An 18,316-nucleotide genomic window follows, 5' to 3' on the forward strand; every position below is an offset into this window, starting at 1 on the left:
AGTGGGACCTGGCCCAGTGGGGACGTCGGAGTCCCAGGACCGTGCTCCACTGGGGCCGTCCGGTGCCAGCTGCTGTGAGCCAGCTGCGACCCCTGGCAGCAGGCAAACCCGACAGTAGTGCCAAGCAGGGGGCGGGGGCAGGTGTGGGGAGGGGGATCTGGTGGCTTTGCGAGGCCCTGAGAGGGAGTGTGCAGCCAGGAAGTGTCCCAAGAGGAAGCTCTGCTCCCAGGCCAGCGCACCATGACAGGGAGATCCTGTGTAGGCTGCAGGCCCTTGGAGGGGAGTAGCCCGGGGAGGGGGGTGCCGGTGACTGAGGAAGGGAAGCGGCACCAGGGGCGGGTGTGACTTTGCACTCGATATGATTTTATATAAATATGCTAATGAGTGTAAATATAATGTAACTGGAATATGCTTCATGCAAAAGGTCTCTTTTAAGGTATCATTACAAAGCTTATAATCTACTGAGTGTGATCATCCTCTTTGTATAAATGTACCACTCTTGTATCTGAAACTAGAAATATGAAATATAACTCTGAGGGCCTATCGTAATTATGCAAAGGGTGGGCCATTAATGGTGGTTTGGAATCTTGATGGCTCCCATCAACCAGGACAATTGACTGTGGGTGGCTCTGTTTGCAGCCAGGCCTTCCTGTGAGTCAGGCCGGGAGGAATGAAGGCTTGGGATCTAACAGTGACATGTGATCATGTCACCTGAACTGGAATCCATCTTTAACCTGGTGTCTTTCCATTCAGAAGCGGGGGTGGGAACCCAGAGACGGACAAAGGATTCCCACCTTATGCAAAAGAGATATAAAGTGGTGGAACAGAACAAAAAGAAAAGGAGCCATCGTGAAGACTCCCCTAGCTACCTCCTGAGCTGGAACAAGAGCTGTACCAGGGAAAGGATTGTGCCCAGGCCTGGAAGGGTCCAGGCTGAGGAAAAAACTGACTGAAGCATCTCGGAGGGTGAGATTATCCGTATTCAGTTTGATTAGACATAGATTTGCATGTTTTATTTTATTTTGCTTGGTGACTTACTTTGTTCTGTCTGCTATTACTTGGAACCACTTAAATCCTACTTTCCGTATTTAATAAAATCACTTTTTACTTATTAATTAACCCAGAGCATCTGGGTGGGCAAACAGCCGTGCATGTCTCTCTATCAGTGTTCTAGAGGGTGAACAATTTATGAGTTTACCCTGTATAAGCTTTATGCAGGGTAAAAGGGGTTTATTTGGGGTTTGGACCCCGTTGGGAGTTGGGCATCTGAGAGTTAAAGGCAGGAACACTTCTGTCAGCTGCTTTCAGTGAAGCCTACAGCTGTTAGGGGACGTGGTTCAGACCTGGGTCTGGGCTGCAGCAGGCTAGCGAGTCTGGCTCAAAACAGGCAGGGCACTGAACATAAGAACGGCCGTACTGGGTCAGACCAAAGGTCCATCTAGCCCAGTGTCTGTCTTCCGACAGTGGCCAATGCCAGGTGCCCCAGAGGGACTGAACCTCACAGGCAATGATCAAGTGATCTCTCTCCTGCCATCCATCTCCATCCTCTGACAAAGAGACACCGTTCCTTACCCGTCCTGGCTAATAGCCATTAATGGACTTAACCTCCATGAATTTATCCAGTTCTTTTTTAAACCCTGTTATAGTCCTAGCCTTCACAACCTCCTCAGGCAAGGAGTTCCACAGGTTGACTGTGCACTGTGTGAAGAAGAACTTCCTTTTATTTGTTTTAAACCTGCTGCCCATTAATTTCATTTGGTGGCCCCTAGTTCTTGTATTATGGGAACAAGTAAATAACTTTTTCTTATTCACTTTCTCCACATCACTCATGATTTTATAGACCTCTATCATATCCCCCCTTAGTCTCCTCTTTTCCAAGCTGAAGAGTCCCAGCCTCTTTAATCTCACCTCATATGGGACCTGTTCCAAACCCCTAATCATTTTAGTTGCCCTTCTCTGAACCTTTTCTAGTGCTAGTTTATCTTTGTTCAGATGAGGAGACCCCATCTGTGGCAGTATTTGAGTCAAGTCCCAAGCTGCCAGGGCAGGAAAGCAGGGGCAGTGGCAGCCTTGGCACATCAGTGCTGCCCTCACCTCCTCTGCCCGCTGGGCCTGCAGGTGGTTATCCAGGAAGGTCCCTTCCAGCACGGAGCCCACGATCGTCAGTCCCTTGCCGGCCTTAAGCTGCGAGGTGAGAGACAGGAGCTGCGGGTGCACCACGTTCTGCTCCTGATCCACTCGGACCAGAACCAGCAGCTGAGGCCTGGGAAGGGAACACCCTGGGGTTAAACACTGGCTGTGCTCAGCCCCCACACCCTGTACCACACCCACCCCAGGGGATCGATGAGCCTCCATCCAGTGCCTGCCATGCGCCCCGGTCACACAACCCCTACAGCCCCTAGGGCCAGGGTGCCCCCATCCGTCTGCACCCCGGATCTCAAACCCTCTGCCCCAACCGCCAGTCCCAGGCAGCACCGCCCCCGCCCATGGCCCAGCATGTGAGCTCCTGGGCAGGGCTCTCCTCTGGAGCTTCCTGCCCACCACCCACTCCCTGCTCTTTGCCCCATGACTGGCTAGAGACAGCTCCAGCCCCTCGGCCGCCTCGCGCTCACCTCCAGTTCTTGGTGTGCGGGGGCCCCTCCTCCAGCCGAAGCAGAGCGTAGCGTGCGGCGCTGAGCGAGAGCCCTCGGATGCCATCGCCCCACTCCTTCTCCGCTCTGCCAGGGGAGGGACAGGGAACTCAGTGCCTGGCAGGACTGGAGGCCAGCCCACGCTCTGGGGGCCGCCGAGGGGTCCTGGAGCAGGCTGCGAAGGGGCAGGCCTGGCAGGGCCCAGCACGGGGGGTGCTGGCACTGTCCCCAGGGGCAGGCCCTAAGCGCTAGAGCGCTAGCGTCCGGTCCCAGGGTGCCACCAGCTCTCTCCAAGGCAGCTGGGCTTAGAGGGGCACCAGGAAAGGCAGAGAGCAGGGGGGGCTCTCAGGCCTGCTCCCTAGGAGGGGAGAACGGGGGACCCGCTAGGAGCTGGGTGGCTGCTGATTGACTGAAGCTCGGACAATCCAACAGCCTGACAGAGCCTGTGGCGTCTTGTGAGCTGGGCACAGCCCTGCCCTGCTGCGGCCCATCTCCCATGTCACTTGGGGCCAGCGTCAGAGCTCCTGCCGTGGGCCTGTGGGCAGGGTGAGCACGGAGGGGTTTGGGGACCTCCCTGAGCACCCAGTAGCAGAGCTGGGACTAGCAACCAGGGCTCAGGGCTCCCAGCCCGACAGCCTGAGAACTTGGCTCTTTCCAGCCCAGGCGCCGGCTGTTTCCCAGCATGACGGAGCTGGGTGGGTGCTGGGTTGACCAGGCTGCTGGCAGGGCTCCGGGGAAGCCCTGCCCTGCCCTGCCCTGCCGCGGGCTCCGTTCAGCCCTGTGGCGGTGGATGCCTGAGCCCAGGAGCAGCTCCCGCACCCCGCATGCCCCACTCACCCCCTGTATTCGATGTACTTGTAGATGAGGCCGGCGATGAGCATGGCCACGAGCGCGTAGTACCAGGAGCAGATGAACATCAGGGCTAGGCACAGGCTCATGCCCAGGAAGGAGAGTGTCCTGGGGGGCAAAGGGAGCTCTCAGCCCAGCCCCCCAGCACGCGGAGCCCTGCCCCAGCACCTCCCCAACCTGCCTCCGAGGTGCTCCGTGGCCCCGCAGCCCCCACGCCAGCCCCGGCCTGCCAGGAAGGACGCTGCTCCGGCTGGGAGTCTGGCTGCCTGGGCGAAGCGCAGGTCCCGCTAGCCCTGCCCAAGCCAGGCCCCGGAGCAGCCAGAGCTGGCCCAGGCGAGACCAGCCTCAGCCAGCATTGCTCCTCCTGGCCTCCATCGGCGCAGCACCCGGGGGGCAGTAGCCGCCTGCCCGTCCCCACTGCTCAGGCAATCCAGCCCCTGGGAACCAACCTCCCCACGGCACACATGGGGAAACTGAGGCTCCGAGAGGGCCAGGCCTGATCCACATTGCCCAGGGGGCCAGTGGGAGCAGCATCCTGAACTCATGGCTCCCACTCCCCTGCATGAAGCAGCAGGGCCCATCCCGGTGCATGCCAGGGTGGCAGCAGCACCCGTCAGGAAGGGCAGGGCCCCGGGACAGGACCCTCCTGCAGGCCAGTACCCACCAGTGGTAATATCGGAACCGGGGCCGCCAGTTGGGTGTCCTCAGCAGCGTCTGCACCGCGCAGGCCAAGTTGACAAACATGTAGCACATCAGGAAAAACCTGCAGGCGAGAAAGGGAGACCGTGCCTGAGCCTTTCACCCCAGAGCCGGCGGCAGCCTGGCCCCAGGAACCCCAGGGATGGGTGCGAGGAGGTACCATGCCCACACACTGGCTGTCCCCGAGGGCCCTCAGGGATGCCAGCTGCTGCCAGGCTCTCTGGAGGAAACGGCAGCTGGCAGAACCGTGCCGTGTGGCCCTGACACTGGCCAAGAGACAGGGGCCGCACCCCACGTGGGACTGTCCTCTCCTGCCAGCTAGGGGTGCTCTCGCCAGTGCAGGGAGCAGGCACATCTCCCTGGCCCCCCCAGGGGAGCTCTCCTTCAGCCAGCACGGGCATCACACAGCTAATCCCGACGGCACTGGCTGCAGGACGCAGATCAGCTGGGCAGGGGGCCACATCCTGGGCCCTGAGCTGCAGTGGGGGGAGTGTCCTGGCTGGCCCAGTCTCGGGGTGGGGGCGTGCAGCAGAGCACGCTGCCTACATGGAGAGGATGGGGGCAACCTCGTCCAGGGAGGCGATGAGGATTCCGATCTCGCAGATGCAGGCGGTGAGGAGCAGCGCCCAGGTGGGCTCCCCGTTGGCTTTGCCGTGGCCGAAGACCTGGGCGGAGAGCGAGAGAGACAAGCATTAGGGTGCTTGGGAGGTGGGGTGACACTGCCCATTTCCCATCTAACACCCACCGGGAGGCCCTGGCATGGGGCAGGCACCCCTAACAGCTGGCACAGCTGCACAGCCAAGGAGACAGAACTCCCCAGCTCCCCCAGGACAGGGCCAGGCTGCCTCACCTGGGCACCGGGCAGTCTGCCCTGGGGCTGCCGCAGGGACGCCGCACTCAGCTCCGGGGACGGGCACAGGCCCACCCCTGCAGGACGCACGTGTTCACGGGGACGTGGCTCCTTCTGGGCACCGGGGGCCTGACAAGTATACAGCAAGGCGAGCCCCTGCCGAGGAGCCCCAGGCACTGGCACAGGTGGGAGCTGACAGCGCAGGGCTGAGGCAGAGCCTGAGGGCCATGGGGGGGATGGGGGCTGAGGCAGAGCCTGGGGGTCGGGGGGCCATGGGGCGACAGGGGCTGAGGCAGAGCCTGGGGGCCAGGGGCCATGGGGCGACGGGGGCTGAGGCAGAGCCAGGGGGCCATGGGGTGACAGGGGCTGAGGCAGAGCCTGGGGGCCAGGGGGCAATGGGGGCTGAGGCAGAGCCTGGGGGCAGGGGCCATGGGGCGACGGGGGCTGAGGCAGAGCCTGGGGGCCATGGGGCGACGGGGGCTGAGGCAGAGCCCGGGGGCCATGGGGTGACAGGGGCTGAGGCAGAGCCTGGGGGCCATGGGGCGATGGGGGGGATGGGGGCTGAGGTAGAGCCAGGGGGCCATGGGGCGACAGGGGCTGAGGCAGAGCCTGGGGGCCAGGGGCCATGGGGGGGATGGGGGCTGAGGCAGAGCCAGGGGGCCAGGGGCCATGGGGGGGATGGGGGCTGAGGCAGAGCCAGGGGGCCATGGGGCGACGGGGGCTGAGGCAGAGCCAGGGGGCCATGGGGGGGATGGGGGCTGAGGCAGAGCCAGGGGGCCATGGGGCGACAGGGGCTGAGGCAGAGCCAGGGGGCCAGGGGCCATGGGGGGGATGGGGGCTGAGGCAGAGCCAGGGGGCCAGGGGCCATGGGGGGGATGGGGGCTGAGGCAGAGCCAGGGGGCCATGGGGCGACGGGGGCTGAGGCAGAGCCTGGGGGCCAGGGGGCCATGGGGCGACGGGGGCTGAGGCAGAGCCTGGGGGCCGGGGGGCCATGGGGCGACGGGGGCTGGCACCGCACACTTCCCAGCACCACACGGTTTCGATGCCCATGGATGGGCAGCGCTGCTGGGGACAGACCAGGCCATATGGCCGGTGCTCCTCTCCGTTCCCCAGGGAAGCTTGTGGCCTGAGCTGCCCGAAGGGCCCTGCTGACGGGGCGCGGGGGTGAAAGAGACCCGAGCGCAGACGGCTCCACCCAGCACACTGAAAACGGGTGGGTCGCAACCAGGGCAGCTCCCTCTCCAGCCACAGGAGCAAGGCCCCCCAAGGAGGCACCAGGTTGTCCCGGCCCCCCGGGCATCCCCCGGGCAGCCCCAGGCTGTGGGGGCCGTGTCTGAGAGGAGGGGTCCCGGGGAGGCAGAGCCCTGTGCGCAGGGAGCTAGAGGACACGTCTGCTTGCATTAGCAGGAGAGGCGGGTTCCTCAAGCGAATGCTCAGAATATGGCTGGCAGGGCGAGGGAGCGAGTTTAAAATTAGCCTGTTCTTCCCTGGGGGGAGCTGTCGGTTTGGATTTGGAGAGATGAGGTTCTGGGAACACATCTTCAGCGAGCAGATGAAATATTAACCGGCACAACGGTGGCGCGCTGGGCACAGGCTGACCTTGCCCAGCCCGCTCCTCTCCTGCCTCTCCAAACCTGCCAGAGCTCTGCAGCTCCTGCCCCAGCTCTCCCGGCCAAAGCCTGGGCCAGGAGCAGGCACAGGGAGCAAAGCAGGAGCCAGACTCGGTCCCCTCAGTAGCTCTGGTTCTGCCTGGCCAGGGAAACGTCAGGTGCCAATGGACAGAGCCTGGGATGCAGGCAGAGTGATTGCCCACCCCGGCACCTGCTCCCCTCTCCTGCCCCGGCTCCCTCCCACTCACCATTCCCCCTCACACACCCAGCAGCCTGAGGGCAGCTCACCCCCAAGCCTGGAGCAGCTGGTAGCCTGCTCCTCCCTTCTGGCTGTTCCAGCCCGAGGAGCTTAGCTACTTGCCCAAACGCCTGGGGACCCGCCCGGTGAGCTGCCAGTGCGGGAGTGGCCATGCCGTGTGGATGGGGAGCTGGGTGGGTTGCCCCATCACCCATCTGCCTTCCAGGCTGTTACGTCAACGCCAGTTCCAGCAAGATCCAAGCCAGGGCCGAATCGCAGCACCTCGTCCCCGGACACACCTCCAAGCTCACTCAGGTCATGGCAGCTGGGAGGCAGGAGCTCCCCTGCAAGCAGGCCCAATCCCCAGCTGCCAGGCAGCTGTCGCACACAGGACCGGGCCTGCTGCACTAAAGTCTCGTGCAAATGGGCCATGGTGCAAGCTGGGACACAGATGTGCTGCGCAGAAGCTGCCAGACTATGCTGGCTGCCGTTCGGCTAGGCACACTAGATCGCCAGAGAGCGGGCCGGGGGCTCACTCAGGGATCCGGCCTCGGAGCAGCACTTCCTTTGTCACAAACCGTGTCAGCAGCCCGGCCTCCCTGCAGAGACCCGGCCGGCCTATGCCAGCGGAGGCACATCTGAGCTCAGTCCCTCAGGAGGGATTCAGACAAGATGAAGGTGACTTTGCTCCTGTGGGAGCCAAGAACCTGCCGGTTCCCTGTGCAGCTGGCAAGGCCCCAGTAGGACAAAGTGGGAATTTTCTGTCATATTTTTATGAACACTGTGTCTGCCTCAGTTTCTCCTGTGTTGTTACCAGGGTGGAGGAAGGACTGTTGCTCTCAGGCCAGGCTAAGAGACTAAGTATGAATGATGTCTAGCTGTCTGAGCCTTAATGAGTCATTAAAAAGGACTGGATGAGGCTGATCCCATATTAATGGAGAATCTGAGAAGACAATGGCAAACCTAATCACCAGGATGTGGCCACCTAGGGCCCTTGGCCCAGAGGGAGACGGGTTCCCACCTCTCAGCAGCACTGGGGGCCCGCAGGGCCGGGGGGGGAGGGGGGCTCACAGGCCAGAGGGAGACGGGTTCCCACCTCTCAGCAGCACTGGGGGCCCGCAGGGCCGGGGGGGGAGGGGGGCTCACAGGCCAGAGGGAGACGGGTTCCCCTCTCAGCAGCACCAGGGCCCCGCAGGGCCAGGTGAGGGGCCTTACAGGCCAGAGGGAGACGGGTTCCCCTCTCAGCAGGGAAGATGGGCAGACCCCAGCTTGAGAACACGGGACGGGGATGAAGCGAGGAGGGGCTCAGCGTCGGCTGCCGGAAGGAGTCGGGGCTCTCACCTGGGAAGTGACCCAGCAGCTCCGACAGAGACCCAGAGCCTGAGCACCTGTGCAGGTCTCTGCAGCGTGCCTGGCCCTGGGGCTCACCAGAACAGTCTGTGCTTCAGCCTCCCTCTCTCTGGGCCTCCCTGTGCCGTGTCCGGGGGACGAACAAACCCGCCTGTTGTGCCAGCGCCGTGCGAGTGTCACTGGAAGGCTGGGCGAGGTGCGGTCACCCCGGCAGGGCGCACGAGTCTCTGCCAGGGGCTGGCTCAGTGGGACTGGCTGAGCGGAGCTCGCGGTGCCAAGCAGGAGGGCGGGAGCCCTGGAGGTCCTGACTAAGGAGGTGGGGAGGCTGCACGGCCTGCCCAGGCAGGAAGAGGGAGATCCTGGGGGGGGCTGGGGGGCCTGGCACTGACAGGGCCTGTCCTAGAGACTGTTCCACGGCTGGGGGCGTAGCACCGATCCTGAGCATCCGACACCCTGTCTCCATCCAGGCAGAGGAAGCCTCTGCTTGGAGGACAAAGGGCCATAGGGAAAGACCTGGAGACAGGGCAGGATGCCCTCTGGCGATGGGCATGGTCACTGCTGGCAGCCTGCAGCAGGTCAGCCCCAGGTGAGACGGGCGTGTGCCAGCCCCATCCCGGGCTCCCTAGGGAATGCCCATGGAACAGAGCCGGCGTTAGCTGCAGTGCAGCAGGTCACTTACCCTCAGGAAGGGGACGATCCCGTCCCGGGAGATGGCCTGGAGGAGGCGGGGGGCTCCTGTGAGGCTCTGCAGACCTGCCCCACACGTGGAGAAGAAGGATCCGATGACAATCACCCATGGAGACGGCCAGGCGAGGGTTCCAACCACCAGGTTCCCATTGACAGCCTCGCCAAACCTGCAAGGTACCAAGCGTCACTGGGGCAGGGCCAGCTGCCATGCTCTGCCCCCAGAAAGCAGCAGGGATAGTCCAGCGCGACCAGCTGTAATTGGCTTGGCAAGTCAGTCACCTGACCAGTTATCACCATGGTCAAATATCATCATGTACTCCAGCAAGAATGCCCTGCTGCAGCAGTGCCCTTCCTCTCGGCTTGCATCACGGTGCCATCCCTAGCTAGCCCACCTCAGCGTCCTGAGCACCCACCCGGCTCCCGGCTCCCGCCGCCTGTTGGGAGAAGGGGGAGCCCACTGAGAGCTGAGCAGCTGCATTGCCTGGGCCTTCCTGGAAAACACTGCATGTGGGAACCTTCACCTTTGTCTGTGGATCAGGGCCTCCCCCAGGGGGTTTACAAAGCAAGTTAAAAGACCCTGCCCCATGAGCGTAGTTGGGGGGGATTGCCCCCCCAAACTGCAAGCCTCGGACAGGCGTGGAACTCGCCCTCCCACAGAGAACTCAAGCTACGCCCATGCCCGCCCTGCAGACTGACAGCTTGCAGTGAGGAGCCAAGCATACAGCAATGGCCCCGGAAGGGAGGCCAGTCATTAACCCTGCTCCCCAGCACAGAGGGAGAAGCTGCCCACTTTGCACAGCCATTGAGCAGTGCCAAGAGCTGCCCGGCAGCTGCCTACCTAGCACTCGTGCATGGGGATTTGGCTTTGATAGTCGTTATGTGTTTGGTTTGTTTCTGGTTAGTTCATTTTCCTTTTGTCACAGTTCAGCCGGGAGTAACATTCGCTATTGACACATTCCCATTTCAAGGCTAAGCTCAGCTAGCTCAGAAAGGCAACGCGGCACCACCAAGGATCAGTCCTGGCTTTAGATCTTCAGTTTATTGCATTTTTCTGAGTTAAAATAACTCCATTAAGTAACCTGGGTTTTGCTGAAGGTGAAAGTACCTAGGGGTTGCTCGACACTAGACAGTTCCCTCCACCCAGCTCCATGTGAAAACCACTCACCCTGAGCAGTGTAGCTAAGTGGCCTGACCCCGGTGCAGACAGCGCCAGGTCGCGCCTCTCGGGGCCACGGGAGACCCCTCCCCTCGGTGGAGGCAGCTGGAGCATTTCACATGCAGACAACCCCTAAGGCTGAGCCAGTGGAGACCAGAAACCCCTTCTGTCCCTGCTCTGTTCTTAGAGCTTCTCCATGGCTTGACCAGTCATGTTTGGACGGGTTCATTGTCCAGCCCTGAGCTTTAACCCGAGCAGCCTGGGCCGGTGGGTCCCAGGGAGCCACGGAGCGAGCGGGTGGCAGGGAGAAGAGAGAGCAAAGGTGTCGTGAGGGAGGGGGGGCAGCAGACACTCTAGTAACAGCCCCCAGCCCCAGAAGCCTCACAGTGCTGCAGATCTCAGCAAGCTCGGCTTCCCAGCCCCATCTCCTGGTGGGGAAACTGAGGCTGCAGCAGGGGCTGGGAGGGCATGGCCCAAGGCCAATCCGCCTGGGGCCCAGACCTCCCTCTAGGGCAGGGAGGGGCTCTGCTTTCTCTGACAGAGGGAAGCCAAGCCAGGCTGCGCATCATTTGGATCATGTTTGTGTTGGCGACCCAGAAGCGTCACCGCAGCACGACAGGCAGCGCTGCCCTAGATACGCAAATCCAGGCTGCACGGCAGCTCCCGGCAAACAGCCCCCTGCAGCAGCAGGATTAGCGGGAAAAACCAGAGCAGAAACACGGCAGAATCAGCCCGGGGGAGGAGGGGGACAGGGGGACGGGACGGACACAGGAGCCCCCCGCAATGCCTAGCTCCAGGTTTAGTCTCTGGGGGCATCAGGGCCACTGCCCAAGGGGGTTCGATCGCCCCCTCCCCCCAGCCACAACTCCCCAGCCAGCCCCCACCTGCTCCCCTCCATCCAAACCCACCACCCCCTCCCCCTGCCACCCCCCAGCACTCCCCCACCTATCTGCTCCCCTCCACCCATCCCACCACCCCTTACCCACCCCTTCAATCCAAACTGCCCCCTCCACCCAGCTGCCCTTCACTCAGTCACCCCCCAACCTGTTCCCCTCCACCTCCACCCAAACCCCCCTCCACCCAATGATACCAGTCAGCTCTGTGTTCTTGGGGAACCAGAGCGCAGTATCCAGCCTGTCTGACTCATGAAAGATACCCCCCACCAGCCTCTGCTTAAACCAAAACCTATCCGAAAAAAAGACTTGCAGAGAGCAGTGAAGGGCGGTGGGAGAGACACCTAGACCCCTCCTGACAAGAGTGACAAGATTAAGACATCTCCATTAGCATACAGAATGGAGAGCAGAGACAACTCCCCTAGCCTCATCTGCATGAGAGATGGGACAGGGAGACATCTCCATTAGCATACAGAATGGAGAACAGAGAACCGCACTGAACTCTGGGACCCGAAAAAGCAGGGACGCACTGCATCATGGGAATCTCTGCTCCTGATGCTAGTAAACCTACGCCTGCCCACACCCAGCTCAGCAGTTATCAGACCAATTCTAGTAAGGAATCCTTGATTGATACCCAAAATACTGAAGTAGCCTAGTTGCATTGTGAGCTCCCTGGAAGAAAACACCACCCATAGCCAAGAGTGATCAGCTCCTATAGTCTAGCCTAAAGAAACCCTTGAGTCATCATCACCTTACCTCTAAACAAATCTAGTGTTCTCCCTTGAACCATTGTATTTTCTCTACAAAAATCCCTACTCACTCTCCAGTCAGTTCTTCTGATGCTTAGATCCAAACTCTGCATCGGTTCCACTGGGACTCCATCTTCTCCTGACTGATCACGCTGGGGGCTCTGCCTGTCTCCTGCCCTCAGGACCCTGAGCTACCACCATCACCTGGGAACCCCGACCAGTTCAAGCTTCAGGGAGCGGCGAGATCCCCCCTCTTTCTCTCTCTCTCTGTTTTCCTTTCTACCTTAGGTATTAACCTTCAATAATGTAGGTTGGGTTGGTTTAGCCTCCTTGTGCAGTCATCACTAGTATTCAATACATAACTTGTATGGTTAAGCTGGTTGCTTCTCTCTCTCTTGCTGAACTTTACTGTTTTGTGTTTTTAGCTTCCTCCATTCACTCTACAGCAACGCTTCTTTTACCGAAGCTAAAGATCCCTGCAGCACCCAGAATCCTGTGGGGTTTGCTCGTCAGGTAGGTTCCTGCCAGTACCTTGTGATGTGAGAGTGGGGATAGGGACATGCTGAATCTGGGACGCATAAGGGTAACAGCTTGAAAGTGCTGCTTGACCCAGTCCATGGAGCCCAGGGGCATATAAGGGGGGGCAGCTTGGAAGTGCGGCTTCCTCCAGCCCAGGGAGTCCAGAGACATATAAGGGGGCAGCTTGACAGTGCTGATTGACCCGACTCTGTTAATGTATGTGTGGGTGGGTGTGTTCATCCGGTCCTGGGGCTGGAGGAACCCAGGTCCTGCAGGGTAGCTCACTGAGCAACATGTGAACACACAAGTGACACAAGCAGCACATTGACAGAATTACAGACAGACACCCCCCCCGCCCCCCAAGAGAAGTAACCCCAGTAAATGAGCCTACCCCAAAGTAACGGGCAAATCTGGTAACACCAACCACCGCCCTCCATCCAACCATCGCCCCTAGCCAGGCCCCAGCCTGTTCCCCTCCCCCCAAACCCAACCCCCCTCCCCCCAGCCATTCTCCATGCGCAGCCCTGTCGCCCCCCAGCACCCCACTGTCGGGCAGCAGCACTCACTTGTCACGGAGGACGACCCCCTCGATACAGGCGCCGAAGAGAATCACGGAGCTGATATCTGCGGCTGGTGAAGGAAAGACCAAGCCGCAGCCCCCCCACACACCCACCACCCCCTGTGCCTGGGGACCGCCCAGCACAGCCACAAGGAGTAGGGGACCCACGGCCACAGGGCTGAGAAGAGAGGAGCAGATGGCAGGTCCGGCACCCCATGGAGGCAGAGCCTTGTCCAGGGCCGTGGAGCTCCCTGGGGCCCAGGGGAGCAGGGCTGGTCTCCGCGGCAGGGAACAGGAGCGTGCGGAAAGCTCTGAGGACACGGCCCCTGCTGCACAAACCCCCCTCTGATGGGGCCTGCGGGACACGAGAGTGCTCAGCACCCGTCCTGGCCGCTCCGACCCGCACGGGGCCGTGGGGACACGAGAGCGCCCGGCACCCAGCACCTGTCCTGGCCGCTCTGACCCGCACAGGGGCCGTGGGGACCTGAGAGCGCCCGGCACCCAGCACCCGCCGTCACTGCTCTGACCCGCACAGGGGCTGTGGGGACCTGAGAGCACCCAGCACCCACCCTCACTGCTCCGACCCGCACAGGGGCCGTGGGGAACCGAGAGCGCCCGGCACCCAGCATCCACCCTCACTGCTCCAACCCCCACAGGGGCCGTGGGGACCTGAGATCACCCAGCACCCAGCACCCGCCGTCACTGCTCCAACCCCCACAGGGGCCATGGGGAACCGAGAGCACCCGGCACCCAGCACCCACCCTCACTGCTTCGACCCGCACAGGGGCCGTGGGGACCTGAGAGCACCCGGCACCCAGCACCCACCCTCACTGCTTCAACCCGCACAGGGGCCGTGGGGACCTGAGAGCCCCTGGCACCCAGCACCTGCCCTGGCCGCTCTGACCCACACAGGGGCTGGTTCAGATGCAGACAAGACCCTGCCCCGCCGCCTTGTTCTTGCCCCGGACCCTCTGCCAAGGATACAGACAGCAGACGTTGTGGCGATGGCCAGGATGGTCCCTGTGGGGATGGATTTCTGAGCATCGCGCAGGTCTCCTGATCGGTTGGAGCCAGCCATTATACCTAGGGAAGACAAGGGAAGGTGCTATGGGGCACCATGCCATGGAGGGGCGCATGGGAATGCAGAGCCCTGAGCAAGGCCCCTTCCCCAGGGCGCTGGGCTCCAGCCTGGCTCAGAGAGCAGCAGCCGGCAGGTAAGGCCCGGCGCACATGGTACGTGGCCTGGGGAGCTGAGCAGGCCCTGCCTCGGGGGGGCTGGCAGAGGGGAGCAGGCCTGGTTGCACTGGTGTTGCTGATCTCCCCTCTCCCCACCCGCTTTCCAGGTGGTTTCACACCCAGGTCTCCACCCGCAGAATCAGGCTCCAGATGTGCTGATGTGGTGTCTCTCGTCCACCCTTGATCAGCTCAATCCGGGAAGGCCAGTTAGAGGCGAGCGACTGAGGGGCTGTCCTGCCGGACACAGACAGGTGGGCAGGGGGCTGAGAGGCAGCCAGGCCATGGGCAACGAGGAGGAGGGCAGGGCTCGTCCCGGTGGCTATCAGCCGGGGCTGCCTGGATTCTCACTGCTGTGGGGAAGAGAGGGCCAGGCAGGGCTAGGAGTCCGAGTGCAGCCGACCACAGGCAAGTCCCAGGCGCCTGCAGCACAGCTGGACAGAGAGGTGCCTCAGGAAAAGCTGCCACTTGTAGCACGGCCTGAATTATTCATCGGACACAAGTCCATGTAAAAATCATGAAAGGCTGGTGAGTGAGCAGCGTGCCGGGGCAATGCGGCAGAGTGGGGCTTTCCTGCCCCGGGATTCCCCTGACATCACACAGCTGGGCCTGGACCTGGGGTTTCAGTTCAACCCTCCTGGTCCAAACGCCGCTGGCTCTGGGGTCCAGCTCATGGAGCGTGGAGCAGCAGGAGCGTGTGAGGGCCCTGCTGCTCCCAGACACAGCCTTGTACCACGGCCTGGCTTGGCACTGTCTTTGCCCCAGACCAGGTTGCTCCTGGGGGGTGGTGCAGGGTCTGCTTTGCTCAGTTATTTCCGCCCACGGGAGGGAAGCCAGAAATAGCTGAGCGGTGGTGACGTCGACGCGGAGGTGAGACATGCTGCCAGCCTGACTGTGGGGCTGGGGGCTGGCTGGAGGAGGAGGGGCTCTTTGATCCTCCCCTGCACCCCCCACGCAGTCACGCTCCGCACGGGAAGCAGAAATCAGAGGGACAGCCACAGGGTGCAGCTGCTGACAGCAGAAATCAGAGAGCTGTGCAGCCAGCCAGACATGAGAGAGCCCCTTGCATGCACACATGCATGTGCAGCCAGCAGGTGCGCACATATACATGGGAGCACATGCACACCCCACATACGTGCCGGCACAGACAGACGCATGCACCCAGAGGTGTGGCACGGCACACCCACACACCAGCTGGCACAGACAGATGCACGCACACAGAGGTGCACATGGCACACCCACAAACCCACATGTGTGCTGGCCCAGCACTCACAGATGCACGCACACAGAGGCGTGCACACCCATGCACCCACATGTGTGCTGGCCCAGCACTCACAGATGCACGCACACAGAGGCGTGCACACCCATGCACCCACATGTGTGCTGGCCCAGCACACACAGATGCACGCACACAGAGGCGTGCACACCCATGCACCCACATGTGTGCTGGCCCAGCACTCACAGATGCACGCACACAGAGGCGTGCACACCCACACGTGCATTCGGGTGCACGGCCCCGGCACCCAGCGGCTGCAGCTCCTACCTGTGACGGACGGGAAGTAGATGCCCACCAGCAGGGTGAAGTATGAGGTCATGTCGCTGAAGACGTAGGGCTGGTCCATGTCGACAACGGGGTCCGTGATGGCCACCGAGGGCATCCCCTGCTTCTCCACAATCACCCCCTTGGTCAGGTACGCGCTCCAGAGATTCTCTGCAAGGAGAGCCGGGGAGGGCTGGGTGTTCACACGGGAGAGGCCGCTGCTCCAAGGGCGCTCTGCCATGCCAGCTCCTGCTGCAGACTCAGTGAGGCGTCCCCACACACCCATCACACAACCCAGGAGACTCCCCCATCCCTGCGCTCAGGAACGCAGGCAGTGTCACACAGACTCAGCCCTGATGGCCATCCGACATGTCAGAGGGGCGTCTGGGAACCCTGCAGTAGGCCACCCATGACGGTCTCAGCCTGACCCCTGAGGATGTGCCTACAATGTGGCTGGGAGCGAACTCCCAGCCCGGGGCCAGATCAACCTCAGCCTGCACCAGTCCACACAAGAGGTCCACTTCCTGGACACTACAGTGCTAATAAGCGATGGTCACATAAACACCACCCTATACCAGAAACCTACTGACCGCTCTACTTACCTACATGCCTCCAGCTTCCATCCAGGACACACCACACAATCCATTGTCTACAGCCACGCTCTAAGATACAACTGCATTTGCTCCAACCCCTCAGACAGAGACAAACACCTACTACAGCACAGGCCCAACAAAGAAAGTAACAGGACTCCACTAGCCGTCACCTACAGCCCCCAACTAAAATGTCTCCAGCGCATCATCAAGGATCTACAACCTATCCTGAAGGACGATCCCTCACTCTCACAGACCTTGGGAGACAGGCCAGTCCTCACTTACAGACAGCCCCCCAACCTGAAGCAAATCCTCACCAGCAACCACACACCGCACAACAAAAACACCAACCCAGGAACCAAACCCTGCTACAAACCCCAGTGCCAACTCTAAAAAAAGAACAGGAGTACTTGTGGCACCTTAGAGCAGTGCCAACTCTGTCCACATAGCTATTCAAGGGACACCATCCTAGGACCTAACCACATCAGCCACACCATCCGGGGCTCGTTCACCTGCACATCTACCAATGTGATATATGCCATCATGTGCCAGCAATGCCCCTCTGCCACGTGCATTGGCCAAACCGGACAGTCTCTACGCAAAAGAAATGGACACAAATCTGACATCAGGAATCATAACATTAAAAAATCAGTAGGAGAACACTTCAACCTCCCTGGTCACTCGATAACAGACCTAAAGGTGGCAATTCTTCAACAAAAAAACTTCAAAAATAGACTTAAACGAGAAACTGCAGAACTGGAATTAATTTGCAAACTGGACACCATCAGATTAGGCCTGAATAATGACTGGGAGTGGCTGGGTCATTACAAAACCTAAACTTAATTTCCCCAATACTAATTTCTCCCTACTGTTACTCACACCTTCTTGTCAACTGTCTGTAGTGGGCCACTCTCTTACCACTTCAAAAGTTATTTTTCCTCCTTTCGTATCCTGCTGTTAACTGATTTATCTTGTTAGACTGACCTCACGCTTGGTAAAGCAACCCCCATCCTTTCATGTATTTATACCTGCTCCTGTATTTTTCACTCCATGCATCTTTTGAAGTGGGTTCTAGCCCACGAAAGCTTATGCCCAAATAAATGTGTTAGTCTCTAAGGTGCCACAAGGACTTTGCATTGTTTTTATAAATGGTGCAGACGTTATGGCCGAACTAGGACCCAGGGAGCAGGTGGGCTTGGGCCCAGCTGCTTAGCCTGAGTTGCCACATGGCTACTATTGGCACACTACTGCAAGCCCTGCTAGCACAAGTCTGTCTACCCAGCTGGGAGACTCGCTCCCCACTGCCGTGTGGACACACCCTCATAGTCAAAGGTCAGTTAACCTGTGAACTGCTTTGTCAGCATTAACTGTGATCACTCTGGACATTCATGATCTCCATATACACATCCAGTCCCTTTGGGATCGCTGGGACCTCCTGTGGCAGTGAGTTCCACAGGCTAATTACACAATGCGTGAATAAGAGTTTCCTTTATCAGTTCTGAATTTCCCACCTGTCGGTTTCACTGGCTGTTCCCCGGTGCCTGTGCTGTGGCTCAGTTTTTCCAGCCTTGCTCGTTCTCATCACCCTTCCCTGACCCCGCAGCTGCGTGCGACGGGAGCCCAGCGCTGCCCACAGGATCCGCACCATTGATTGATGCAAAGGTGCTGGAACATTCCCCGTGTTATTCTCCAGCTCTTCTGCCTGCAGCTGCGCATTGAGCACCGGTCTCCATTGCTGTCTGCAGTGACACCCAGCTCCCGTCCCTGGCAGGTAATCTAGACCCCTGGGAGGAGTTCAAATTCGACCCTCCACCACGCATTACTGACCCATCCTCCCTGCACCCAGCACCTCCTGCCTGGGGGAGCACCCCCGATGGCACCCTGGGGACACCTCCCCCTTGGGACTCCTCTCTTAGCAGGCCTGTTCAGCACAGCCCTGGCAATTCAGGGTACCCGGAGCCTGACACAAGGAGGCTTTGCCACCCCCTCCCTGGCTGCTGCTGGGGTCTCATCGCTCTGACAAGGGACCCAGGACAGGGCCACCAGCCGAGATCAGCAGCTCCAGCCCGTCACCACACACACAGCTGACGGGGGGACCAGGACCGGGCCCTGATGGAGGCATCGGGGTCCCCGCACAGGAGAGCAGCCACTGGCAGTGGATCCC

At 60.6% G+C, this 18,316-nt stretch overlaps 1 protein-coding gene across 3 annotated transcripts in view; it reads right to left on the minus strand.

The window, feature by feature from the left end:
- SLC12A5 (solute carrier family 12 member 5) overlaps nt 1-18,316 on the minus strand; it is a 108,142-nt gene that overhangs the window by 25,133 nt on the left and 64,693 nt on the right. For all 3 annotated transcript variants that reach the window (XM_044986588.1, XM_044986586.1, XM_044986587.1), the window contains 9 exons: nt 15,566-15,733; nt 13,774-13,872; nt 12,797-12,854; nt 8,906-9,080; nt 4,725-4,843; nt 4,144-4,242; nt 3,468-3,587; nt 2,613-2,717; nt 2,095-2,263 (listed from right to left, as the gene is read on the minus strand). In XM_044986588.1, the coding sequence (XP_044842523.1) occupies nt 2,095-2,263; nt 2,613-2,717; nt 3,468-3,587; nt 4,144-4,242; nt 4,725-4,843; nt 8,906-9,080; nt 12,797-12,854; nt 13,774-13,872; nt 15,566-15,733 (1,112 nt within the window). The remainder of the gene's footprint in view (nt 1-2,094; nt 2,264-2,612; nt 2,718-3,467; nt 3,588-4,143; nt 4,243-4,724; nt 4,844-8,905; nt 9,081-12,796; nt 12,855-13,773; nt 13,873-15,565; nt 15,734-18,316) is intronic.

This window comes from Mauremys mutica, chromosome 13, assembly GCF_020497125.1.
Source record: "Mauremys mutica isolate MM-2020 ecotype Southern chromosome 13, ASM2049712v1, whole genome shotgun sequence".
Lineage (NCBI taxonomy): Eukaryota > Metazoa > Chordata > Testudines > Geoemydidae > Mauremys > Mauremys mutica.